Source organism: Littorina saxatilis, linkage group LG2, assembly GCF_037325665.1.
Source record: "Littorina saxatilis isolate snail1 linkage group LG2, US_GU_Lsax_2.0, whole genome shotgun sequence".
NCBI classification, from domain to species: Eukaryota; Metazoa; Mollusca; class Gastropoda; order Littorinimorpha; family Littorinidae; genus Littorina; species Littorina saxatilis.
In genome coordinates this window covers 51,734,682-51,762,176 of record NC_090246.1, presented here as the reverse complement: position 1 = coordinate 51,762,176, position 27,495 = coordinate 51,734,682, and the positions used below count along the sequence as shown (strand labels likewise).

The 27,495-nt window shown below is 40.9% G+C and overlaps 2 protein-coding genes across 2 annotated transcripts; one reads left to right on the top strand and one right to left on the bottom strand.

The window, feature by feature from the left end:
* Positions 1-188: 188 nt before the first annotated feature.
* LOC138959177 (stress-activated protein kinase JNK-like) lies at positions 189-16,800 on the top strand. Its single transcript, XM_070330555.1, has 11 exons — positions 189-345; positions 1,328-1,827; positions 2,686-2,815; positions 3,152-3,210; positions 4,077-4,215; positions 4,454-4,619; positions 4,843-4,914; positions 5,203-5,513; positions 5,957-6,020; positions 6,809-6,889; positions 11,926-16,800. The coding sequence occupies exons 2-11, from the start codon at positions 1,676-1,678 to the stop codon at positions 11,997-11,999; spliced, it is 1,248 nt and encodes a 415-aa protein (XP_070186656.1). The 5' UTR covers positions 189-345; positions 1,328-1,675; the 3' UTR covers positions 12,000-16,800.
* A 349-nt stretch (positions 16,801-17,149) lies between these two features.
* LOC138959176 (uncharacterized) lies at positions 17,150-26,855 on the bottom strand. Its single transcript, XM_070330554.1, has 7 exons — positions 26,711-26,855; positions 25,777-26,047; positions 24,909-25,133; positions 24,434-24,517; positions 23,284-23,899; positions 22,776-22,932; positions 17,150-21,832 (listed from the first exon to the last, which is right to left on the bottom strand). The coding sequence occupies exons 2-7, from the start codon at positions 26,038-26,040 to the stop codon at positions 21,607-21,609; spliced, it is 1,572 nt and encodes a 523-aa protein (XP_070186655.1). The 5' UTR covers positions 26,041-26,047; positions 26,711-26,855; the 3' UTR covers positions 17,150-21,606.
* Positions 26,856-27,495: the final 640 nt, after the last annotated feature.

Here is a 27,495-nt window from a genome sequence, read left to right as displayed (position 1 = left end):
TTTGATGACGACATATCCCTATTTTATATTGAATACTCAATTTACTTTCAAAATTATACACAATGCAATCAAACCGTTCCAATCGATAAGAATAATGTAAAGTCTCTAGTAAACATAAGAAAAAGGAGATGGAAGAAAATTCTCGTTCTAAACGTTAATGTAAAATACACAACAGTAGCTTACGTCAGCGCTCTGCTTTGACATAGCCTTTTCGGCTGCTGAATATTATACGACGAAATATATATATCTTCTGTTTGTGGAACTACGCTCAGTTCCTGGTCTTGAAATCATCCGCTTGGAGTATATTTACAAGAACATATTTGGATGAATTCAATCGTCTTAGAAGTAAGTACGGTTGTATTCGTTACAGGAAATTATAGAACTAAGCGACACTACAATCGCAGCCTCTTGAGTCGACTGCAGCCGTCTGCTGCTGGCACTACGAAGTTTCCATTGCGACACTGTCGTTGATGATTAACCCAACTACCAACCGAAAAAAACCAATAACGTCATAAGCCTGCGTTTCTTTTTGAACATAAGAACAGATTTCTGATTCTTTCTGTGCTTTACTCTATCGGGGCTGGATCTCTTGCGTGAATGGACACGATTAATCAATAGATGGTCTACAAACTCGATTGATCAGACAGCTTCATCCTGGGTACTACACATCCACGGTTGGTTGGTAGTGTTCATGCTACCTAGAACTCTCGCCCATGATGTGTGTGTGTGTGTGTGTGTGTGCTGCCACTATTGTGCCAGTGTTACTGTTAAGTTGTCACTGTCTAACTGCACGTATTTTAGTTTTCACAACATACCACAGTAGTATTTATACTTGAAGACATTGGCTCATTGGCTGATTTGCACTGCTTTCTGACAGTATCGAGATTGTCAGTATGTTGACTCAACTTGGAATTCGGTACACTATGTCTTATTAACTTGTCACTCTTACTTTTAGTCTTATATTTTTATAAAATATATTATATATGTACAAGTGTTGTACTTGTAGTTTATACTACAGCTATATATATTCATGTACAATTGCATGACTAAAATACTTGACCCAAACTATTTCTGATTGATAAAGGAGCGGCATTCGAATTTTAAATGTCAGTTTCGGCACCCTTTTGATCTGAAAACTGTTTGGTTTGTATGGTTGTCTGTGGCAGTGTCTGTTACATAGACAAGACTCTCTTCCTCTCTCTTTCCCTTCTCCGATTAATATGATGACTTAAATACTAGTATTCTAGTTCAGTTGTAAAAGTATCGCATTCACTGATTCAGTAGATTAAAAACTATTTTAAAATATATGATACTCTATGTTTTTCAGGTGATGTGACTGACAGCTTCCAAATAACCAAAAACCAGGAGACACCTCCTGGCAAAGCTTCAGCCAAATGGCCTCACCCATTCATCACATTCAAAGTGCTGTAGAACGTTGAAGAAAAAACCAGCATTTATCAGCAAGCAGTGCGTGCAACTGATTTGATTAGGGCCTTAATTAATTGATCACATAGACCTGAATCTTGCTGCTTGATGATCCTTTTTGTGATTGATTTAATATATCATTGTTTTTACCTTGAATGTAACTTCAGACACTTGCATTCAGTAGCAGGGGGAATCTAACGCAGGTTCTGTCACCTTATTGACCTGGATTTTAAAGCATAAATTGATCAAAATGAGTAAACAGCCCCATGTGTATGTGGCAGTAGAAACTGGCAAGAGCCCTAGCCAGTTCATCACTGTGGAGGTTGGAGATTCGACATTCACAATACTTCGGCGATACTGCAACTTGAGACCGATTGGTTCTGGTGCACAAGGCATTGTCTGGTATGTTGAGGGTTCTCTAGTTTTTGTTGTGATTTGCTTACCTCATTTCTTTACACCTAACCCAAGCTTCTGTTTTTCTTCAGAAAAATCAATGTAATGCATCTTGCTGGCAGAACTGTTGACAAAGTCCCCTTTGGTATCTGTCTGAATCTGATCACTAGATCCAGCTTGATAATAATACCCTAATGAGTGTAGTAATTTGAAGAGATGCTGAACAAGCTTTTCTTTGACTATGTAGGACTAGTACTTTTGATAAATGAAAGTGTAACTGTAAGTCTGTAACTCATTAATTCAGTAATTGTACTACAAGGAAAAGTATAAGTTGTAAATGTGATGTAATGCAGCAGAGACTCCACAGCATACAAGATGATAAGTGAATACTGAAGAATGTTCAAATTTGTGTGTTGAGCTTAATAAGTAATGAGCTTTGATGGTAAGTTACACTAAAAGGGAGGCTAATTACAAGGTTGGCTATAAAAAGAAATTGGGAGCCCAAAAATTCTCTCACTTAAAAAATTCTACTTTTGTTTGTTTTCAAAATACAGTACACACATTTTGGAGAATAAAAGATCGAGTGAAAACAAAAGCAGACGAACTAACTATTACTAGTCACCTGTAGTTGCTTCCCTTCCTGAAGGTAAGCTTGGTGCTTTGCATTAATTTGGGAAAATCATGTCCTTGAAAAGCATTTATTTGGTCCTGGAAATGTCCTTGAAAACTCCTTGAATTGTATCAGCTCTGCCCTGCAGGAACCCTGTTTATAGTCACAAAAGAGCATATTTTCTTCTCTCCTGAAATTTTTTGTTTAAAAAAATGTGCGAAATACTATCTGAGATGTATACATGTGATATTTTTCAGTGCGGCATGTGATACAGTATCAGGGCAGAACGTCGCCATCAAGAAGTTGAGTCGGCCATTCCAGAATGTAACCCATGCAAAACGCGCATATCGGGAGTTTGTCTTGATGAAGCTGGTGAACCATAAAAATGTAAGCGACTCTGTTTACTCTAAAGTCAATTGATAAGCAGCACAGGAGTAGTATCACTTAATTGATGCATAAACTGACAAAGAAAAAAGATTTTCTAATTGTCAGTGTTTTATGACATACATTCAGTTATGAGTAGTGGGGTTGCAGTTGTTCAGTTTAGTCACATCAAAAAGTGTTGTTCAGACCTCTAATCTAAAGGTTCTGCTTGACAGTTAAAGAAAAAACCATTTGACTGGGGTTTTTAAGTCTCATACTTAGTAACTCTTAGTCGTAGCTTTCTCATTCTTTTATGTAATTTTGAGCAGATGTTTTGATATCTTTCTTTCCATATTTCAGATTATAGGATTACTCAATGCATTCACACCTCAGAAGTCCCTGGAAGATTTTCAAGATGTGTAAGTATTTCTCTTGTTTCTACAAGACTTTTCATGATAAATTTCAACAAGCAAGTATTTCAGACAACTTATTTGTGAATGTCATTTGTTCCAGTTTTGTAACACTAACAATCAGTCAGAGTTAAGCTCTTTTTCATTACCAAAAGAGACCATCCAAGATACTGGGGAAAAAAATGGCATCCTGGGGTGCCCTTACTTTTTGGTTATCTATGAATCCTGTGTTTTCTGATGCATGATAAAGTTATTTGAAGCTGCCATTCGCAAAGACAGAACAGGAGAAAATTGTATTTTCCCACGATTTCAAGAGAAACGTTTAAAAGGTAAATTTGGCTTTTTGCTAGCAACATTCGTTTACAGGAAGGCTCTGCAAAAAAGGAAGAGGCACAGCAGCTTGGTATTATCAGGAAAAAGCAATCACCATGATATATCACTTTTTAATTCTATCAAACTGAACAGTGCTAAATAGGAAAACAATAGATGCGATGCTGTCTTTATGTGTCTGTGCGACATACCCCTTAGGTAACTAACAGAATTGCTGCTGATGTGTTGCAAAAAATGCTACAGATGCCCACCCCTGTATAAGAAGAGTGAACTGTATTTTGATGGTGTATTTAACAAATTAGATCAGAAATTTATGGGACTCTATTTTTTTCAGTTATTTTATGAATATGGTTGATATTGTTGTCCCAGCTTTGTGACCCCAGTATCTGGGATGGTCTATAAAAAAAAAATCAGCAAACATTGTTTTTGCCAATAGCATCATTTTTCAGATAATATAAGAATGCAGTATTTGATATTGTTTCACCTTGAAGCAGCAACCACAGTGGTCGGATTTGTCAGTTTGTGGATTCTGTTTGCTGGGTTAGGTATCTGGTGATGGAGCTGATGGACGCCAACCTCTGTCAAGTCATACAGATGGACCTGGATCATGAACGCATGTCCTACTTACTCTACCAGATGTTGTGTGGTATCAAACACCTGCACTCCGCAGGCATCATTCACAGGGTCAGTTTTTTCTCCTTTTTGTTTCTTTTTATATCTCAAGTGTCAATCATGCAAAGGTTGAGCCACCAAGTTTTTGTTGTTGTTGTTGGTTTTTTTTAGATGATGGAGGGTCAGGGTTTGGGCAACAGCAGAAATTATAAAGATATCAACATCATAGACTTAAGATTTTCATTGTTTCTGTTAACGCTAACACGCTTTTTTAATTTTTTTTATTTCATGTTGATATATTTGTGTTCAGGATCTGAAACCAAGCAACATTGTGGTAAAGTCTGACTGCACACTGAAAATCCTGGACTTTGGCTTGGCACGCACAGCCGGTACAGGGTTCATGATGACACCGTACGTTGTCACACGCTACTACAGAGCACCCGAGGTCATCCTTGGCATGGGCTACAAGGCCAACGGTAAGCCTGCTTGTTATGTATTGCCACATATGCTGAACGCTATTCTGTGATTATTACTTTTGGATTGCTTGATGTCACCTTTCAACTCTTTTGCTTCTGATGCTGCTGAAACATTTTCTAATACATGTATTAATATTAGGATAACAAATTTTACGGCGAAATTTTTCTAAGCTTGTGCCGTACTTGATGAGGCATATATAATGCATAATTTTTATTGTTTCAGTGGACATCTGGTCAGTGGGGTGCATCATGGCAGAATTAATACGTGGGACCGTCATGTTTCCCGGCAGTGATCGTATCCTTGTTTTATTGCTCATTGACGTTATGCAATGTTCATGTATGTGAATGCATTTAAATATGTATGTCCCTCTTGTAAGTTGTATTAAAAAGAAAGTGCAATCATACTTCTGCCTGTGACCACTTACAAATGTTTAAAAACATCAACATGAGGAGAGAAAAAAAGGCTTTAGAGAGTACTTTTAACAACCTTCTCTTTCATTCAATCATTTCCTTTCTCATCCTTCTGAAAGACTGCTTTCATGAGCTTAATTTAGCTGACTAGTGTTTTCCTGAACCAAGTCAGATATTGACCAGTGGAATAAGATCATTGAACAGCTGGGGACGCCATGTCAAGACTTCATGATGCGACTGCAGCCCACAGTCAGAAACTACGTGGAGAACAGGCCGCGGCACAATGGCTACACCTTTGAAAAGCTCTTCCCAGATGTCTTGTTTCCGGCAGAAAGTGCAGAGCACCCAGGTCTGAGGGCCAGTGTGGCCCGTGATCTTCTCTCCAAGATGCTCGTCATCGACCCTGAAAAGAGAATCTCTGTGGATGACGCACTGCGCCATCCGTACATCAACGTGTGGTTTGACGAGTCCGAAGTGAATGGGGTGAGTGTCGTTGTTCAAGCTTCACTGTTGAGGTTTAATGGCTAGAATTGCGACTTAAATTAAATAAATTATAGTCTTTGAGGTGATGGTCTCTGTTGAGGATTGGTGCTGTAAACAGTCCGAGTGTTTCTTGTGACCAGAAGTGGCTGACTGTCATTCTGACTTGGCAAACTGCCTTATTCTTCCACTTGTTTCAGTTGACTTTCAGGAAAGAGGGGTGTGCATTAACCATTGCCTGATGATGGTCTTTATGTCCGGATGATGTGGGCAGGCACAACTCTTGCTTTTTGGAGAGGTGGTCAGATGTAGGTTGTATGAATGCTCCACAACCGATGCCACATGAACAAGAATACACCCTGCCTGTTTGAATTATTGAGTTATTTGTTCTTGCTACCACTGTCATTGTTACAGTTGTATATAATCTTGTTCTATTTGTTTTCCAGCCGTCCCCATTACCGTACGATCACTCTGTGGATGAACGGGAGCATTCAGTGGAGGAGTGGAAAAGTAAGGATCTGTGGGAGTGGTTGAAATGCTGAGGCTGTAAACATGACCAGACTGCTTTAATATAACATATATTTTATTTCACATCCTCCAAGATGTTTTTGGCCTTAAAAAGACATTTCTTATTACTTATGAGAGTAGCTCAAGAGGTCAATGATCTTACAGAGAGCTCCAGTGGGAATGAGTGTTGTTCAAGTGACTGTGCTTGACCCTTCATGGTGCACGGAGCCTCCAGGGCTTTCGGTCATACCTCAGTCATACCTCAGGCATCAATCCATTTAAAATTATACTACGTTTGATTGACCTTCTTGCAAGGAGTCCAAAACTGCAATTTATTTACGAATTTTTCGTTATTATTTGGGCAGGACAGCGTGGTTCTCGATCAGGCCCACATCAGGTCTTGCACGTAAACTAATTACGTCAAAGGCCTGCATGGAAGTCTGTTAGGAGAACATTTTTTATCTTGGGTACTTTACGTCAAGACATTGTGTTTGATTATGTAAGAAAACAAGAACATGGTCATTGGGTCCATTTTGGTGTACTGCATAGAGCCTTTAGCCCCAGAATGTGATCACAGTTATACATTTTGTCAGGAGATGCGAACTGATAAACCACATAAAGTTTCCATTGGCTGGCAACACTAAAGGTATGTGTAGTCATCTGTGAGATAGTTGTGTAAAGCTTTTGACTGTTTATATCATAATCTGTGAGAAAAAAGACACATCGTTACTTCAGCAATATGACCTGCACTGCATCTCTTAACCCATACTGTGAATTTCTTTTTCTTTCAGCGTTGATATACAATGAAGTGATTGGGTTTGAAATCAAAGACAGGCAAAAAACTATGCAACAACATCAGCAAAATCACAAAGGTAAGGCTATTTTCCTGTAAGATATTGAATAAAGTTTAGGTGAAGGGAAAAACATTTAACTGTGCATGTAACATTTTTTGACTAACCTGAGCTGTAAGGAGTCGGCCGGAACCCTTCTTTTTAGACCTCAAAAAAAGATCTGAGAAAATTAGGTCTTTAAAAGGAGTCTTAAAATAGGGGTAAATTTTATTAATAGAAAATCTGAGAAAACGGGGTCTTGGAAGGGTGGAAAATCTAATCGGGGATTGGGGGTCTTAAAAGGGAGGGAGTCGTCTATTTGGTAGGAGGGTTGGGGGGGGGGGGGGGGGGGGGGGGGTGGGGGTAAAAAGGGAGGGAGTCTTCTATCGGGTGGGGAGGGGGGATGGTCTTAAAAGGGAGGGAGTCTTCTATCGGGTGGGGAGGGAGATGGTCTTAAAGGGGAGGGAGTCTTCTATCGGGTGGGGAGGGGGAATGGTCTTAAAGGGGAGGGAGTCTTCTATCGGGTGGGGAGGGGGGATGGTCTTAAAGGGGAGGGAGTCTTCTATCGGGTGGGGAGGGGGTGGTCTTAAAGGGGAGGGAGTCTTCTATCGGGTGGGGAGGGGGAATGGTCTTAAAGGGGAGGGAGTCTTCTATCGGGTGGGGAGGGTGGTGGTCTTAAAGGGGAGGGAGTCTTCTATCGGGTGGGGAGGGGGGGGAGGGAGTCTTTTATCGGGTGGGGAGGGGGGATGGTCTTAAAGGGGAGGGAGTCTTCTATCAGGTGGGGAGGGGGGATGGTCTTAAAGGGGAGGGAGTCTTCTATCGGGTGGGGAGGGGGGGTGGTCTTAAAGGGGAGGGAGTCTTCTATTGGGTGGGGAGGGGGATGGTCTTAAAGGGGAGGGAGTCTTCTATCGGGTGGGGAGGGGGATGGTCTTAAAGGGGAGGGAGTCTTCTATCGGGTGGGGAGGGGGATGGTCTTAAAGGGGAGGGAGTGTTCTATCGGGTGGGGAGGGGGGATGGTCTAAAAGGGGAGGGAGTCTTCTATCGGGTGGGGAGGGGGGATGGTCTAAAAGGGGAGGGAGTCTTCTATCGGGTGGGGAGGGGGGTGGTCTTAAAGGGGAGGGAGTCTTCTATCGGGTGGGGAGGGGGGATGGTCTTAAAGGGGAGGGAGTCTTCTATCGGGTGGGGAGGGGATGGTCTTAAAGGGGAGGGAGTCTTCTATCGGGTGGGGAGGGGATGGTCTTAAAGGGGAGGGAGTGTTCTATCGGGTGGGGAGGGAGATGGTCTTAAAGGGGAGGGAGTCTTCTATCGGGTGGGGAGGGGGAATGGTCTTAAAGGGGAGGGAGTCTTCTATCGGGTGGGGAGGGGGGATGGTCTTAAAGGGGAGGGAGTCTTCTATCGGGTGGGGAGGGGGGGAGGTCTTAAAGGGGAGGGAGTCTTCTATTGGGTGGGGAGGGGGGATGGTCGTAAAGGGGAGGGAGTCTTCTATTGGGTGGGGAGGGGGGATGGTCGTAAAGGGGAGGGAGTCTTCTATCGGGTGGGGAGGGGGATGGTCTTAAAGGGGAGGGAGTCTTCTATCGGGTGGGGAGGGGGATGGTCTTAAAGGGGAGGGAGTCTTCTATCGGGTGGGGAGGGGGAATGGTCTTAAAGGGGAGGGAGTCTTCTATCGGGTGGGGAGGGGGGGTGGTCTTAAAGGGGAGGGAGTGTTCTATCGGGTGGGGAGGGGGGGTGGTCTTAAAGGGGAGGGAGTCTTCTATCGGGTGGGGAGGGGGGATGGTCTAAAAGGGGAGGGAGTCTTCTATCGGGAGGGGAGGGGGGTGGTCTTAAAGGGGAGGGAGTCTTCTATCGGGTGGGGAGGGGGGATGGTCTTAAAGGGGAGGGAGTCTTCTATCGGGTGGGGAGGGGGATGGTCTTAAAGGGGAGGGAGTCTTCTATCGGGTGGGGGGGGGTAATGGTCTTAACACTTTCGCGACGGGAGGTGACTGTATTAGTAATAGCGCTGCAACGCCCATGGACGGGAAGTGACTATTTTAGTATTAGACATACAAGGTACACGACTCGTGATTGCATCCCGGTTTTTATATTTAGTCAAGTTTTGACTAAATATTTTAACATCGAGGGGGAATCGAAACGAGGGTCGTGGTGTATGTGCGTGTGTCTGTGTGTGTGTGTAGAGCGATTCAGACTAAACTACTGGACCGATCTTTATGAAATTTGACATGAGAGTTCCTGGGTATGAAATCCCCGAACGTTTTTTTCATTTTTTTGATAAATGTCTCTGATGACGTCATATCCGGCTTTTCGTGAAAGTTGAGGCGGCACTGTCACGCCCTCATTTTTCAACCAAATTGGTTGAAATTTTGGTCAAGTGATCTTCGACGAAGCCCGGACTTCGGTATTGCATTTCAGCTTGGTGGCTTAAAAATTAATTAATGACTTTGGTCATTAAAAATCTGAAAATTGTAAAAAAAAATAAAAATTTATAAAACGATCCAAATTTACGTTTATCTTATTTTCCATCATTTTCTGATTCCAAAAACATATAAATATGTTATATTCGGATTAAAAACAAGCTCTGAAAATTAAATATATAAAAATTATTATCAAATTTTTTTTTTCGAAATCAATTTAAAAACACTTTCATCTTATTCCTTGTTGGTTCCTGATTCCAAAAACATATAGATATAATATGTTTGGATTAAAAACACGCTCAGAAAGTTAAAACGAAGAGAGGTACAGAAAAGCGTGCTATCCTTCTCAGCGCAACGAATACCCCGCTCTTCTTGTCAATTCCACGGGCACTGCCTTTGCCACGGGCGGTGGAGTGACGATGCTACGAGTATACGGTCTTGCTGCGTTGCGTTGCGTTCAGTTTCATTCTGTGAGTTCGACAGCTACTTGACTAAATATTGTATTTTCGCTTTACGCGACTTGTTGAAGCTTGCAGTAAATTGAGTTGTTTCCCTTGACACACTTGGTGTGCCCTTCCGCCATATGTAAAATTAGCCTGGTTTGTGTGGTTTTTTCGAGAAAAAAAATGAATCGAAGGCGAGCCTTGTCACGGGAGGAGATTCTCCGGATGTTGGATCTTGAGGACCCTGTAGATCATGATTCCGACGTGTTGTTTTCGCCTCAAGAAAGCGATAATAGCAGTGATATTGAGGAAGAAACAGTCCCGTTGTTGCTGCTAGTATGAGTCGGCAAACTACACGTGTTAGGGTGGTACTGCATGAATCTTCGAATGTGTAGTTGCAAGGGGGGCGTGGCAGCACTGATAACAATGGATGGCTGGAGCATAATCCTTTTGGAAATGTTCATAGGTGTACAGTTGGGACTTTGTTGTGAAAATGTGACTTATATTCAATATGGATTACCTAGACATCATTTGGTGAGTGTCACAGTTTTGTTTCATTTGAGTCAGGATGCTGTGAGTGAATGCGGGATTTGCTTGTTTTTTTCTTTGTACTGTCTCCTTATTTCTGTGTAGAATTTTAACAATATTTCAGCTAATTCATAGGTTTTACACCTTGTTTGGTTATAAAATTATTTATAATACTTTCTGTTAAAAAATAACTTTTAAAAAAGCAGTGGAAAAGAAAACACACACAAAAAAACGTTAAAAAACACAAATTATCCCCCTTTCACCCCCCCTTTGCTAAAACAAATCGCGTGACAAACTTATAAATAGCACGACTGAACTGGGCATCCATTTTGTAATTAGTACACAAAATTTGGTGGTGATTGGACTTAATTCAAGCTTGCTAGACAGATTTCTTTACAGTTACTGTTTTTTGGGAAGTTTCTTGGTGGCAAGCTTGGGCAGGCAGGACGTTAACGCCGTGGCAATGCTAGTCACAATAGTGTTAAAGGGGAGGGAGTCTTCTATCGGGTGGGGAGGGGGAATGGTCTTAAAGGGGAGGGAGTCTTCTATCGGGTGGGGAGGGTGGGTGGTCTTAAAGGGGAGGGAGTCTTCTATCGGGTGGGGAGGGGGGATGGTCTTAAAGGGGAGGGAGTCTTCTATCGGGTGGGGAGGGGGAATGGTCTTAAAGGGGAGGGAGTCTTCTATCAGGTGGGGAGGGGGGTGGTCATAAAGGGGAGAGAGTCTTCTATCGGGTGGGGAGTGGGAGGGGTCTTAAAGGGGAGGGAGTCTTCTATCGGGTGGGGAGGGGGGATGGTTTTAAAGGGGAGAAAGTCTTCTATCGGGTGGGGAGGGGGGATGGTCTTAAAGGGGAGGGAGTCTTCTATCGGGTGGGGAGGGAGATGGTCTTAAAGGGGAGGGAGTCTTCTATCGGGTGGGGAGGGGGAATGGTCTTAAAGGGGAGGGAGTCTTCTATCAGGTGGGGAGGGGGGGGTGGTCTTAAAGGGGAGGGAGTCTTCTATCGGGTGGGGAGGGGGGATGGTCTTAAAGGGGAGGGAGTCTTCTATCGGGTGGGGAGGGGGGATGGTTTTAAAGGGGAGGGAGTCTTCTATCGGGTGGGGAGGGGGGATGGTCTTAAAGGGGAGGGAGTCTTCTATCGGGTGGGGAGGGGGGGTGGTCTTAAAGGGGAGGGAGTCTTCTATCGGGTGGGGAGGGGGGATGGTCTTAAAGGGGAGGGAGTCTTCTATCGGGTGGGGAGGGGGGATGGTCTTAAAGGGGAGGGAGTACGTCTTATTTTTGGGGAGAGGTCTTTTAAGGGGAGTTCCACTGTAATGGGAAATGACGAAGGAGAGTCATGTAAGCATTTGCTTTTCTTGTTGAAACAGTTGCCAATGACTCTCCTGCATTTTGATATATAATAATCATGTATTAGAAATATTGGGTATCCTAAGGTTTACATGTGTTAGTTTTTAGAAATGGTGGGAACATTTTTGAGTTCATGTTTATAAACAATAAGAAGCTTGTTTAAAACTGTCAACTGATGGCGTTTTTCAATCATCTTAGCTTCAAAGGGAAAATAATTTGGAAGATGTTTGCTAATTGCCGCAGTGACTTTTTCTGGTTGGTTGGTGGAAGTGAGTGAAAAAAGCGTACGCTCCTTGCTATTTTTTATGTCAATTTCCTGTGTCTCTTACTTTCTTTTTTTTCTTTTTTTTTCAATTAGATGCTCAGGCAGCCAAGGCTGCCGGGGAGGCTGGGAAGGCAGCAGCAGCAGGAGCCAATCAGAATCACCATTGATGTCACATGACTTGCTGTACACCTGTGTTTGTTCTGTCCACTCAAGAGGTGAGGGGTCATGGAAGCAGCAGGGCGTCCAGAGGCGTCTTTTGTTTTCGTCAAGTCTTCAACATTTCTGCATCATTTTCCTTTCTTCCTCCTCACTGGGATGGCATCAAGAGGGGGTGTGCAGTTCTTTGCCATAGACGTCTAAGTGTGGTGTGCGGACGTTGTCACCGTCTTCACAAATAACTCAGTAGATGTTGGTGACAGATATGGAGGTGTGCGGTTGACAGCAAGTGTGGCTGTCTGTGTGATACGGTTCATATCCAAGCAGTCAAACCCTACAGCTGGAGAGGGTGAGGAGACGGTCAGGGTATTAGATGCTTCATGCCTCCTGCGTGTTGGTTTTGTGTTCCTGGGAGGTCACCCCACTGTGGTGTCAGCTGCAACGGACACTTGCGTCCAGTTTCCTGAAATGCTGCCAGTAAGAATTCCTGCTTAGTAGAGGAAATCTGAAGACTACGACTAAAAAGCTTGGAAAATGTGTAGTATGAGCATCTGCATTGTCATCTTGATTTGGCGGTAATAATGCATGGAATTCCAGACACTATAATGTATTGGCCACGCACTAAAAATGAGCCTGCAGTCTTAGTTTATGGCATTCAGTATTTCATCACATGTGTGGTAAATTCAATCATGCATAATTTATATTTTTAACTGTTAAGTCTGTAGCAGCTGTAGTGGTTCTGTTTATTTCAGTTTAGAGGGGTGGTCAGCCATGTTCAAGTTTTGAATCTTTCATAACATCAGGTTGAAATCTTCGCATCTGGCCAGTGTAGTTACAAAGTAGTTACACAGATGTTTAAGGTATTGTGTTTTTAACCTGCTGTAAGTAACACAAGTTTTTACAGAGTGTAAAATTCATAAGCTATTGCAATGATGTATATGTATGTATAATATGTGTAGTGTGTTGTTGTGAGTAATTATTACATTGAGACGTGTGTGAATGCAAAAGAATGTGTGCAAATGAGAGAGAGGAGATGAACATATTTCACTATACATGTGTTCTGTCTCTTTGAAATGTACATTAAGTATAACAGTGCAATTTGCTATTTTCTGTGGTCTACATAGATGTTAACATATGATCATGTAATGTGTTGTGAAGTGTGCTAGATTTAGGTATGTGTAGGAGTAAATATGTTTCCGTACATCTTAACCTTGTATTAGTAATTTTCTTCAAAATAGAGGAGAATTGTGTTTTTTTCCGATTCAATACAATAGTTTCTGTCTTAATGGTTGGTCAAATAAAATAAAAAAGCAGGGCCAATCAGGTTTTCAGTTCATTTATTGACAGCTGCTTTAACGATGGTCTCACTATTTTGTCTCATTTTTGTGAAAACTTCATGGTTATTGGCCTTTTGTGTGAACTCCTTTGTTCAAGATAGATCTTAAGGTTACCTTACAGACATTATGTGGTCTGGCTGAAACTGTGGAGGGTAATTTTGAAAAACCAGACTCAATCCTCTGGCATGGTAAATCCATGTGTTGTTGATTTTAGACTCTCTCCAATCTTTATTTTTTACTGGTATTTATCATGTAAAAGTATGTTTCAGTTTCTATTACATTTGATCTGACTTTGGTCTTAAAAAGGCAACTGTGACGAAGAGAATTGTAAGTATTCATGTTCTGAGCAGATTTTGATGGCCGAGGTTGAGTCAGGGTTTGCCGTACATTTTACCATGAAAAAGGAAAAAGAAATTTATATCTGGTTAGTTCTCTTTCATGCAGCTGATTTTAAGACAGAGAACATGTCTATTTTTTCATCACACTCCCTCTCCTGTACGGCCTCCACCTTTTGGTCATGGTAACTCATGCTACCTCACAGCAAAACAGTAAATGTGGAGTCTTATTATCTCTTGGCTAGGGATAACCAAAATTGTCACTGTTTCAACTTTTCAGCATTGTCTATCGGGTAGAGTTAAAATATAATTACAGATATGAATCATACCTGAAACTTTTAAATAGATTTTCAACATTTTACCTTAATTAAACAAAAGTAAGGAACATACACCCCTTTCGCAACGTATGAATAAATTTGCTTTTTACATTATGTATGAAGGTTTTGAGGTATGAATGGAAAATGAGAATTCTTGTAAATATCTGTACGCTAAGTTTGTACAGTATCGGTAACTTAATTCCAGCTATTGTAATATATAACTAGACACCATTGTACTGAATACAGTGGATGGTCAGTTTCCAAGTTGACAGCTTGTTTTTGAATGATTTGGGTGGAAAGGATAGATTCAGAATCATTATGTGTGTTTTGATATTGCTGGGGAACAAGACTTGTACACAATGCATCTTTATACATGTATATTTTGCGTGAACTGTTCGTCTTTCCTGGCAAAGTTTAGTTTGTACATAAAATGCATGTGAAACTTTTCAAGATATTAAAGCAAGTGGAATGCAGGACACGGCCCCCTGTGGTAAAAACACTTGCTTCAAATAAGGCGAAAGGGAAATAAACTTGTGAAAATTTAAGAAGATGGGGACTGGTCTAGGTTTGGTAAAAGCTGTAAGATCAAGATTATTTGTTAAAGTTGAGTTAGTGGTACCCTTTTAGAAGAATAAACAACGAAAATCAGCTGCCAGAATTGAAGAGATGTAAGAACCAAGGAATGTACTAAAAGTAGGAACTGGTCAACTGGTCTGGTTTGGATGTATTTTCTCAGGTGCTATGTTCAAAATAATAAATTAGACCACTCTGACTAAATAGCTAATAGCTAGTCAAGAATAAGTACAGTTGAGTTACTGTATAAAACTGATTGAGTGTGGGCAGCCAATAAGAACATGTCTTAGTGACTACTTTTTTCTTTATTTGATTAAATTTGCATGAATATAAACCATATATGTATGCAATAATGTTAGTGACTGTGGCATAATTGTAGCCTTTAGATATCATGCAGAGTTTACAACGTGAAATACTTGACTGAGAGTTTATTTAGACTACTGTACACCCCCCGCGGGTTAGGGGGAAGAATTTACCCGATGCTCCCCAGCATGTCGTAAGAGGCGACTAACGGATTCTGTTTCTCCTTTTACCCTTGTTAAGTGTTTCTTGTATAGAATATAGTCAATTTTTGTAAAGATTTTAGTCAAGCTGTATGTAAGAAATGTTAAGTCCTTTGTACTGGAAACTTGCATTCTCCCAGTAAGGTAATATATTGTACTACGTTGCAAGCCCCTGGAGCAAATTTATGATTAGTGCTTTTGTGAACAAGAAACAATTGACAAGTGGCTCTATCCCCTCTCCCCCCTTTCCCCGTCGCGATATAACCTTCGTGGTTGAAAACGACGTTAAACACCAAATAAAGAAAGACTACTGTACTATTAAATGAGTATTGTTTAATGTTAATAATGGCTATACATTTGCTGCAGCGTCAAGAGTAACAATATAAGTCCTCTCATTAGAAGAGTGTTGAATTACACAGCTTTTTAATGGGAACTTGAGTTTAGCTTCTGAGGTCATAGGAGTTGTGGTTTACATTTACATGTTTGTCTATTAAATGTAAGACATACAAAAGTGTTTTCTTTTGTTCTGCAAGGCACTGGCTTCTGTCCTTGCAGGAGGCCATTGACCAATATTTTCAGCTGAAACTGGTCAAGAGAGCCAAGGGGTCAAAGTTGAGGAAAAAAGTTGCTCCTTATAGTCCCGAAAGTACGCTAGTGAGGAGAATCAAAATTATGAAGTCCCTTGCTTAAATGCGCATTTTTATTTATAAAAAAAAACCCACATTGGCAATTTAATTTTTTTTTAAAGTCTTATAAAGGCATACTGTTGCAAAATTGTAAACAGTTTTACAATTTTGTCTCTGGCGTACTAAATACATTTGTTCAAGGCAGTCAAAATATTTAAGTTCAAAATCAGTCCCCCAAAAATGTGTTCAAAAACGATCAGCCATTATCTCCACTAGAAGTACAAACACAAAAGCTGAGGCTGGATTGTAACACAGTGCATTTGATGTTAGTTTTATCAAGTCACAAGTCAACCCATTTAGAATTCTGAAAAGTCTGTGGAGAGCTCGGGAAGGTTTGTTTAATTAGTCCACATTTTATTTGAGACTTTATTACTATTGTGACTTTTCTCCAGTGTTTGCTTTGGGATTGAAACTGTTTTAATGTTACTATGACTTCTATCCTTACTTTTCCAGCATTGTATGATTCTGATTGGTTTAAAAAGTCTGGTAAAATGTGAAAGCTGTACTTTAATTTTTTTTTGCTTGTCAGACGATACATAGTAACTTGTATGTGCCACAATGCAATAAGCAATACATATGTACAACTAAACTCAAACAAGTATTACCATTATGTACTTTTGTCAACGAGTGAGACTCACGGGTGCAACCACTGCACACATACGTTTGTCACATATGATGTAGTCTGAAACTTTTTTTTTAAATTTCAGTTTAGGACCTTCTGAGATGATACAATTGCTTGGCAGTCGTTCTTTTCATTCAGTTCAGTGCAGGCTCTTCATGTTTGTCATTCTTGCCATAGTCATCAACAGTTTTCATTAATATCAGTTGCAAGGTGTAGTGTTCAGCTTCTGCAAAGTTAGTTTTTTTTCAATCACAGGTTTTTGTCATGGAGTGTACATTTTAATTCAATGGGTTTGTTCAAACCTTCCAGGCTTTTTTTTTTCCTATCAATACATTTCAACATTTTATTGAACAGTGTGCGATTTTTCCATACCTGTACACTTTCAGTTGAAGTCTTCAATATGTGCAATTAGCCCAATAAAACAAGATGATCTGCCTAGGATACTGAAGTTCTCTGCATTTGTTCACTGATATGTTGGCTTCTACCAGCCTTCAGAACCAGAATGTCTATTTTGTAGTTTGGAGTGCACCTCACGAGGGATGATAAGATACCGTGTGCATGTGTTTGCGTGTGTGTGTGCATGCACATTAATAGGCTTCAGTAAAGTCTTCATCATTATATAAAACGGAAGAGAGAGACCCCAGTGTTAACAGTCCTCATGTTCGAGGGTCTACACATTTCTCAAGGCAGACAGACTGCATGAAGCAGATCTTCAGCAATATAACATCACTTTGAAAGAAAAACACAAACTCACACAAACACACAAATAAACGTACATGAGGCAGTGGACCCATTCTCTCTCTTTCAAATGCACAAACCTATTCTTTGCTTGTAAAGATTACGCAACGCCTGATAAAATACTCGCTGTGCGAGCTGCCTACACATGATCTAACATCTGCCATGCAACACAACACAAATGCATTTCATTACAGCCAACAGATCTTAGTAACATGGAACTGACAGTAAATAATAGAACTTCAGTACTTGGGTATCAATGAAAGTCTTCTGACTTAAATGACAGAGGACAAGTCCACCAGATTTAATCTAAAAGCTTATAAATACATGAACAGTCATTAACACAGAAGACTGCAGACGAACAGACACATCACAACCATTAAACGCAAACCTTCATTACTTGCAGTTTCACATACAAAAAGGGAGAAATAGGCTTTATCAAAATCCTTTCACTTTGGAAATGCACTGAGAAGTTCAACCACAAAAGAACTTAAAACTAACCAAACACCCAATCAAATAATAAATAAATGAAATAAGCAAAGCAAAACAACGCCAGCATTTTGCATGAGCAGACACTGCGTAAGATAACTGAGGTCAAACACAGCAAGGTCAGATCAGACAATACAAACACAGCCACGTCAGATATACGTTAAATCTTTATGCTACAACAGCAGCCGTACAAACACCAGTTTTACATGTGAAATTTGTTTGCAAGTCTGTGAATAGCTTTCTTTCTTTCTTTATTTGGTGTTTAACGTCGTTTTCAACCACGAAGGTTATATCGCGACGGGGAAAGGGGGGGGAGATGGGATAGAGCCATTTGTTAATTGTTTCTTGTTCACAAAAGCACTAATCAAAAAATTGCTCCAGGGGCTTGCAACGTAGTACAATATATTACCTTACTGGGAGAATGCAAGTTTCCAGTACAAAGGACCCAAAATTTCTTGCATACTGCTTGACTAAAATCTTTACAAACATTGACTATATTCTATGCAAGAAACACTTAACAAGGGTAAAAGGAGAAACAGAATCCGTTAGTCGCCTCTTACGACATGCTGGGGAGCATCGGGTAAATTCTTCCCCCTAACCCGCGGGGGGTTGTGAATAGCTTAAAAATAACTTTCATTTTATCACCCAAAACAAGTAAGTATCCAACCCAATAATTCCCGAAATCCTTCCAACAAACTCATGATATAAAAAATAATAAAAAGTGAGTGACTGAGAGATTGACAGACACACACAGACAGGCATACAGAGAGCAAGAGATTTAGATTTGTTCGTAATGAGGTCTATTTTTTTTTTTACTTGACAGGTTACATCTCAATTTTTAAATAAACCACAGAAGATGGACAATAATGGGTCTGCCACGATTTGCCCTGTCACACGCAAACGCAAATTTTCACATATGATCAAGCTACGAGTCGCTCGCAAATGATTCTCCCGTTGCTTCAGACGATAGAACCTACTCAATTCTCTATGAATCAATTGCGGGGTAAGAACCAATCAAAATGTGCTGTTGTGGCCTTCACACTGTGACTTGAAAAAATATCCTTGCATGACCAAGACTCTTGTTAAGAGGAACTGCTCGCTGGCCAAGACAGAATTTTAACTCCATATTACGCAATGTTTCAGGCAAAAGACGTTCTAGTTATTTCACACTGATTTATAGAATGAGCATAATAAAATGCGCATTTAGAGAACTACAGTTTGAGCTTTCGAAGAACAAACTATTATTAAAAAAAAAGTAAACAAGGTTTTAAAAAGGGTACTTATAAATGCTGTATTGAACAGACGATTCAAATATGTCTTTCAAGTGTCATCAGTTCAGTTTAGTTGCCAAATCTAAAAGAGACAATATTTATCATACACTGAAATCAAAAAGAATAAGTAGTACCAACAACAACCAGAACAAGATGAGGAATGCAACAGTGTGAAAATTAATATTATAACCTTTATGATACAATTATTATAAAGTGAAATGTGAATGTGAATGTGAGGGATGATAAGAAGTAACAGGGCTAAAAATGTAAAGAATCTTTCATGATTGCGTAATATTTTAGCAAAGTGATGCATTTTCATTTGCAAATGATTATTGAACAAATTAAATCACATCAAATAGGCAAACAAAAAGCAAATACACTCACATGCACACCATGCCATATTTTCTTCCATGTAAATTATGCACATCATTTGACTATGGCTCTGCAATTAATGACCCCTGGCTTATTGCTCAACCACAAAAGAGAAAAAAAGGGGAATGCAAAAATGTACATACAGAAAATCTTGATTAATTAACTTTCTCGCAATTTTGTTCTGCCAACACAGACAGAAAATCTATTACAAAAAAAAGAGGAAACTACTCAGACAAAACAAAGTAAGCAAAGAATTTTTTGTTTGTTTATTTGCTTAACGCCCAGCCGACCACGAAGGGCCATATCAGGGCGGTGCTGCTTTGACATATAACGTGCGCCACACACAAGACAGAAGTCGCAGCACAGGCTTCATGTCTCACCCAGTCACATTATTCTGAAACCGGACCAACCAGTCCTAGCACTAACCCCATAATGCCAGACGCCAGGCGGAGCAGCCACTAGATTGCCAATTTTAAAGTCTTAGGTATGACCCGGCCGGGGTTCGAACCCACGACTTCCCGATCACGGGGCGGACGCCTTATCACTAGGCCAACCGTACCGGTATAGTAAGCAAAGAAATCTTTCCCGAGAAAAGAACATGCTGTTGTACGTTAACCCAAACGTGTCCTCCTAATGGACTAAACTCGAAAGAATATGTGCATATATCTGTACAAATTCAGAGCGTTCAGCTAATATCTGTACAAATTGCTAAATCTCTTGGTTAAACAGCATGGATTGAAAGGTCAGTGTCAATTTAAAAAGTACAGGCACTGCCCATGTGCTGCGCAGTTTGACCTTGGGCCCAGTACACATATATTTTCATAAACAGAGAGAAAAACTGTAAATTGTATACCCGAAAAGAGCCACACGCTCAACGTCACATCTTAATATATTTGTTTGAACTCTTGTGCTTCTTTAAACTGTCAAGCTCATTGGACAGAAGCTGACCAAAGAATGGAATGAAACAGATCTTGACAGGTGTGATAAGCATGCACACAGCACACCTGACCGGCTAGAAAGGTCAGTATTGCCTGTTACTGAGGCTTCTCCAGGGTTGAAATTTACCAATTGTTGGTCATACATGTATATGTATCACTCAAAAATTAACCAGGGTAGAGCAAAAATTATTAAGAATAGCACTAAACTCTTTTAACACAAGATTTGTTTGTTTGTTTGTTTGTTTGCTTAACACCCAGCCGACCACGAAGGGCCATGTCAGGGCGGTGCTGCTTTGACATATAACGTGCGCAACACACAAGACAGAAGTCGCAGCACAGGCTTCATGTCTCACCCAGTCACATTATTCTGACACCGGACCAACCAGTCCTAGCATTAACCCCATAATGCCAGACGCCAGGCGGAGCAGCCACTAGATTGCCAATGTTAAAGTCTTTGGTATGACCCGGCCGGGGTTCGAACCCACCACCTCCCGATCACGGGGCGGACGCCTTACCACTAGGCCACCGTGCCGGTTTAACACAAGATATCATTTATCGTTTTGAACAACTTTTCTTCTTAAGCACTATATAAAAGCTGCTTTTATTTTTTCAAATAATAAAAAACATCCACCGCTGACCCCTCAGCCAGACTATTATGTCTGTGTAGTCTTGGGGGAGGAGATGGAAATTAGGAGTCAGTACCAGCCTGTCTGCTATGTGAGGGAATTTGTCAAGAAATAAATTACCAGTTGCACAAAAACATGACATATAAAGCTACTTTGCTACAATACAGTACACTACAACACACACACACACACACACACACACACACACACACACACACACTGGCAGCCCTCTGATTAGCATTCAACACTTTGTTGACGGGTCAAACAGAAAATCCATCTTACAAACCACCCCGATGTTTCTCAATTTGAAACTTTGCATATCGCCTGAGAACCACACAAAAACAATTTACACTATGTCAAAATATTTCTTGCTGATAACATAGTTTTTGCACTGAAGAATCCAACTAGCTGCTCTCACCTACAAGTACATGTACTACCACTTCATAATAAATAAAATATCAAAAAAGTAGATTAGAACTACAAAGTAACCATCCAAATGCAATCTTATCAGTTGAGGGAAATGCACACATCATTTTTTCTTTAATACTACTGTAATACAGTAATTCAAACCACAGTCATATAGTTTTGAACGCTCTCTCATCACTTGGGAATATGCACACACAGCATCAGCATTTTTAATGTCATTCTCAAGCAGCAGCTGCAGAAAATCAAAGCCCTACAATCACAGTCAGCCTTCAAACACTCTGTTGCCACTGCCAGAATATACACACACACAACATTACTGCTTTAATATCAATGCCCTTGGACTGCTGTAGTTACTTGATGCATAACACACTTAAAGGAGCAGGTGTCATCAAAACACACTGTTAGCTGTCTCAAGGAGAAGGGTCATCAAGGAGGAGTGATAGCGGCGTGAAGGGTTCATCAAGTCAAAGCAGATGTCGTAGTGGTCACAGTCAGGAATCAGACGTAAAGACACGTCAGCAGAGACCCGCGCCAGATTCTCTGCCATCTTTTGACTGGATGTGATGGGCACCACATAGTCTGCTGTGCCATGTACCAGCAACATACGCGGCAAGCTGAAACACAGAAGACAAAAAAGGGCAGTTTAGCATTGATTGCCACATATACAAAAGGTTCTCATACAATGTCCTCGTCAAAAAAATTCAATTGATTTTTTAAACTTCACTAAAAATTCTATCAGCAGCAAAGTGTCACATTACAGGAAGATTCCAACCAATTTGAAGAATTTTCAAGAATGTCAAATAAGACAACCTTGAATCCTACATTTACAACCCTGTTTTCTCAGTTTGTGTTGTCTTTATGAAGCCTCTCATGTGATCTCAATAGACGAATTCCAAAAATAACCCCGTCGGGTCTGTATGGGTTGTGGGAGACTGACCTTTTCTTGCAGGGATTTTTTTTTTTAAATAAATTTTTATGCAATTTATATCGCGCACATATTCAAGGCGCAGGGATTTATTTATGCCGTGTGAGATGGAATTTTTACACACAATACATCACGCATTCACATCGGCCAGCAGATCGCAGCCATTTCGGCACATATCCTACTTTTCACGGCCTATTATGCCAAGTCACACGGGTTTTTTTGTTGGACATTTTTATCTATGCCTATACAATTTTGCCAGGAAAGACCCTTTTGTCAATCGTGGGATCTTTAACGTGCACACCCCAATGTAGTGTACAACAAAGGGACCTCGGTTTTTCGTCTCATCCGAAAGACTAGCACTTGAACCCACCACCCAGGTTAGGAAAGGGGGGAGAAAATTGCTAACGCCCTGACCCAGGGTCGAACTCGCAACCTCTCACTTCTGAGCACAAGTGCGTTACCACTCGGCCATCAGAAAATCATCTGTTACAGAAACTCTCTTATAAGACCCGTTTTTGACATTTCTTCTGGTCTTGAAAGGAGGGTTACCCTATGCCTGACCCAACTATAACGCTGAGGACCAGAAAAGACTATAAAGAGTACAACCAACTGGCAATGTATGTAATTCTCACCTAATTGGAGCGTCCAGTGATAAAAGAATGGTGGTAGGTGAAAATCGCTCAAAGTGGTCTGGCCCATACATAGCAGGAGCCATGCCTGAAAGATCCTCTATCCCACGCCATGCTTCATGTTTGTAGTGATCACCAATATTGTACACACCAGCAAGTCCTGAAAATACAAAGGCATAAATAGTGTACACTTCTGAATAACTTGCAAGTCAATTGATGAAAAAAGAAGGCTTCAATTACTTAGTGCAGCTCCTGCATCAGAACACATTCAACTTTTGAATTGAGGTAACATGCTTCTCTATTTCAACCCAGAAATCCAACGACAAAAAGATCATTTGCAATGAGAAAAATGTCAATGCAAGCTGTAACCAATAAACTTTCAATTTCACTCTTTACACTTCAATAAATCTCTTGTAACTTAATAAAATAAGAAGAAGCAGAGGACTGCTGCTGTTTGTACAATCTAGTTCCAAAGAAAAAGTATCTCTTGACAACAGAGGGTATACTTTACCAACAAAAGCCTTGATGGAGCGGGCCAGTTCAATAAGTGTAGCATGCCTCTCGATTTCTTTAGGCCGCACGGTCACAATCGAATCATTGTCGTCTTCCTCCTCCCCGCTGTCCTCTTCTCCCTCGCCACTGTCCTGCCGAGACTGTTTGACCGGTTCGCTGCCGTCACCACCGGCCCTGACCTCCCCTTCTCCCTGCTGGGTGTGGGCGTCCGCAGACTCTTCAGTCTGACTCACTGTTTGCTGAGTGCTGGGGGGTGGTGGTGAGACCTCCGGCAAAGTGTCTTCACGTGACACTTCCACCATGCTTGATGAGGTGCTGCCAACACTGCTTAGCATACTGGTTGCCTGACTTTCCCCGTTGCCGTTGCCATTTTCGCTAACCACAGCGAAAGACTCGGATGATCCTGAACTGTCCTCCAAGGGGTCTCTCGCTCCACCCCGGCCCGGGTCTGACAGTAAACGGCCATAATGACTTTCATGGAAGAGCATACCGGCGGCAGCAGAGACATCTGGCGGGAAGGGACTGATATGAAGTCGCTGGTCGTGAAGCATCTCCAGCAGGGCCATGGTGCACAGGTGAGCCCCTGAAGAGTGGCCGATCATCATCACCCTGTCCTGAATACAAGAGACATCACTTTAACTGAATGGCTAGTCATTGATACCTTTTGGTCCTTAAAAATTGCAGATAACACACTGTCACCATCAAGAAGCCTTCAGAAGCAGAGACCACAATATGTGTCAACATTGAAGGCTGAACACGGCTGTTCCTGGCCTGCAGTTTAGTGCGAGTTAAAAATAGTCAATGCAGAGGCTAACAACAGCTGCAGCCAGCACACTGTTTAGCTCACTTGCTTGTTATACCCAAATGCTTCCACGCTACACCCCACTACACCGGAAGATGGTACTTATCAGTGTATGGCTCTGAGCGAGCGAGCACTGCTGAAAAGAGCGGTGGTGGAAAGGATGCTAAAAATAGCTCAGCCTGCCTGCAGCTAAGGAGAAATAAAGCACTGAGGACAGCCGTGTGAACCAATGTTCATAGAGATTGTTTATCCATAATCAAAACAACAAACTGAATGAGGGATAGATAGCGATTTTTTTTCAATGACAAACAACGACCATGGTGCAGAGGACCCAGCTTTGACTTACTTTGTCTCCTCCATAATCATGAATGTTGTCATAGATCCACTGGACACAGTCAACAATATCCTGAATCATGTCATCAACACAGCCCTGCACAGCATACAAACACATAACATTACCACACAAAGAGGGCAGAGAATGAGCAACCACATGATCAAGCTACTCATGGTAAAGAAGGAAACATAAAAAAAAACATGACCTGCTCTTACAACTTCCTAAGAAAATCATTCTCATCTATTTCAAACAAAATACCCCCCTCCACCCGCAAACATCACATCCAAAACTCTCCTCCACCTTGGTATCTGAGAATGCTCCTGGCAGGTCTGCAATATAATTTATATCAACTATAATTGATAAGATCCCCAACATCTCGCTCCCCTACAACCAAAATTGGATATGGGACTGGGACCTTTACCGTTATCTAAAACTAGTAAAAGCAGTTACAGTACAGTATGTGAAGCAAGGAAACAAGTAAAGATACCTGTGGATAGTGTGAGTAGTTTGGACAGCAAACCAGCACATCCATCCGTTGGACCAGCTGAGCACAAACAGCTCCATACATGCTCTTGTTTCCAGACGACCACGCTCCTCCATACACAAACATCACCACTGGTTTGGCTGCTGGCTTATTGGAGGGGCTAGTCACACGGTGTGATACAGGTAAGTGCAGATCCAAGCAGCAGTTATTCCTTCCAAACGCCAAGTTCTGAACAAAATTATGAAACGATGTTTGTTTAATCCAAATTGTAGCCCATAAGACTGATAGCTATTTAAAATCTACACACACACAATCTAAGCTATCATTTATCCTCAGATTAAAAATAAAATTATTGCAACACACCAGTCTGAGATTTTTCTTTTATTTCTTAATTTGTCTTCTTGTTTTCTCCTTCCCCTCAGCGTATTAACAAGAGTGAACATAACCGCAGCTTTACAAGACAATTTGGGATCAGGCATCATCAAGACTTCTAGAACCTGGTTAGTCAAAATCCTTCAACAGAGACGAGTCGAGCTAGCTGGTCTCGGTGAAGCATGCTAAAATAAGACCTAATTTGCATAACAAATTTGATTTCAGTGGCAACTTTAATGAATAAACTAATTAATTAATTTGTAAGCTTCCGAGCTGAAATGCAATGCCATAATCAGGACTGAATCAAAGAATTTACTAACAAAAAATCACCACCGTGAAGTCAACTTTTGCAAAAAGCAGGAAATGACGTGATCGAAGACCTTTATCAAAAATTGTTAAAAATAAGTTGGCAGTTGGAGCAGAGCTAATGAAAGCAGCTGCCAAAATCAGCAACTGCATCATTTGCTACCATATTATAGCATGTGTATGTGATTATTACCTTCAACAGGATAGCACGGCTAGCAGTCAGGTAGTACTGACGCCAGTGCAGGTAGAGAGGTGCATAGCGGACACACAGCGCCAGTTTCTGAACAATGACGACACTGAGAGCATACACACGCCTGGGATGCAGGGAGCGCACTAAAGTGCGAGGTTTCAGGGGTTGACGACCGTACAGCAAGTGACACAACATGGCAGCGGTGTAAGGAACCACAACCGATGATGACACTGCTATCAGCACAATGCGGGATAAGAAACGAAGCATGGTTGACCTGAAGAAAAATAAAAATTTATAAGTTAAGCAAGATTATATCAATTAAAACCACAGCTCCTCATAATAATTTGACGGCGATTCAGCCATGAAAGACAGAAAGGTAGAGATTTTAGGTTAGTTTCTTCTTCTTTAATTTCTTCATGTCATAAATTATTAGAATTCATTTACAAAACTAATATGAAGGGTACTAACAGTGTTATTGTTAATCCTCTGAAAAATCTGCTGGATTAAATTAAATGTTTTTATCAGAAAACATTATATTAATGATTGTGATAGGACTGCAAGAACTATGAATAGGACGTGCATAAGGCAGTGAGGCCTATACAATATACATGTAGTCCTTTATTACTGTTTACCAAAGTGTACTACACACATATCAGCAACTTTTGGGCGACAAATGCTTGATGTATGTAGAATCAAACACGAGCACATGCTGAAGAAGCAAAAACTACACCCAGAAATCCGACTAAGCTGTATTTTTTTCATATTTGCATAAACAAGACAGGACCCAAGACAGTTATATTTGAGAGAAAAAGGACTACACTGAATGACTGATTTATATTTATTTTAGGTAAAAACAATCCAGTGGAAGGACCCGTGCCATGCAGTTTTACATCGACTTCTATTTCGTCAGTCAGTTTCACAAATTGTGTCGGATTACCTTTCAAGCGAAGCAAACCAATAGTAACTCGTCTTAACTTGAGGCTACAGGCATCTGCCGCAATCCTATTCTCAGGTCTACTGACACCTGCACAAAAATGAAATTGATTCGTGGAGAGAACAAACGAAAGTCAAACGGGCCGCCATGTTGGTTTTTATAAATTTAGGAATTTACAGATCATAAAAAATTATTTTAGAAAGAATAAACACAAACTAATCTCGAATTACATGTTTCAGAAAAGGTATTTGTTGTTAAAGATCATATTTTTCTATTCATATTTCGTTTATTCAATATCATCCGCAACATCCGATGTAAGTTGATCAAATGCATCGTCTGCTACTCCACTCCGAGTTATCAAATAATATATGTTCTAGCTCTTCCTCATATCAAACACAAGAGTGAAAATCTGATTAATTCATTGAAAAATGTGAATGATTTTAAAGATACCTACTGTCCCATTGACCAACAAAGATCCCTGCAGGGATCAGAGCATCCTTGCACCTCGGGACATGTCGACCATGCACTTAGTTATAATCGGCACCAAAAATCACAAACACACACACACTGTGACACACACACGGAACTGCCATAATGATTAAGAAGAGGTGTTATCTGAAGAAATGTTGTACCCGCGACCTTTCAGGGGCTTTTGGCTGTTAAGCTAAAACAAAACAAAAACAGAAGAAAAGAATGATAAAGTTTAAAAAAAAATAGACTGGTCGGTTGCAAGTATATGTGTGTGTGTGTGTGTGTGTGTGTGTGTCAGTGTGTGTGTTTGTGTGTGT

Bases quoted from the DNA above. Each gene is read 5' to 3' on its own strand.
- LOC138959177 (XM_070330555.1), top strand. From the start codon at position 1,676: ATGAGTAAACAGCCCCATGTGTATGTGGCAGTAGAAACTGGCAAGAGC. The intron at 4,216-4,453 runs GTCAGTTTTTTC...ATTTGTGTTCAG, and splicing joins CCGCAGGCATCATTCACAGG to GATCTGAAACCAAGCAACAT. The intron at 6,890-11,925 runs GTAAGGCTATTT...TTTTTCAATTAG, and splicing joins ACATCAGCAAAATCACAAAG to ATGCTCAGGCAGCCAAGGCT.
- LOC138959176 (XM_070330554.1), bottom strand. From the start codon at position 26,040: ATGCTTCGTTTCTTATCCCGCATTGTGCTGATAGCAGTGTCATCATCG. The intron at 24,518-24,908 runs GTATCTTTACTT...TATGCTGTGCAG, and splicing joins ACTACTCACACTATCCACAG to GGCTGTGTTGATGACATGAT. The intron at 21,833-22,775 runs GTGAGAATTACA...TCTGTGTTTCAG, and splicing joins TCACTGGACGCTCCAATTAG to CTTGCCGCGTATGTTGCTGG.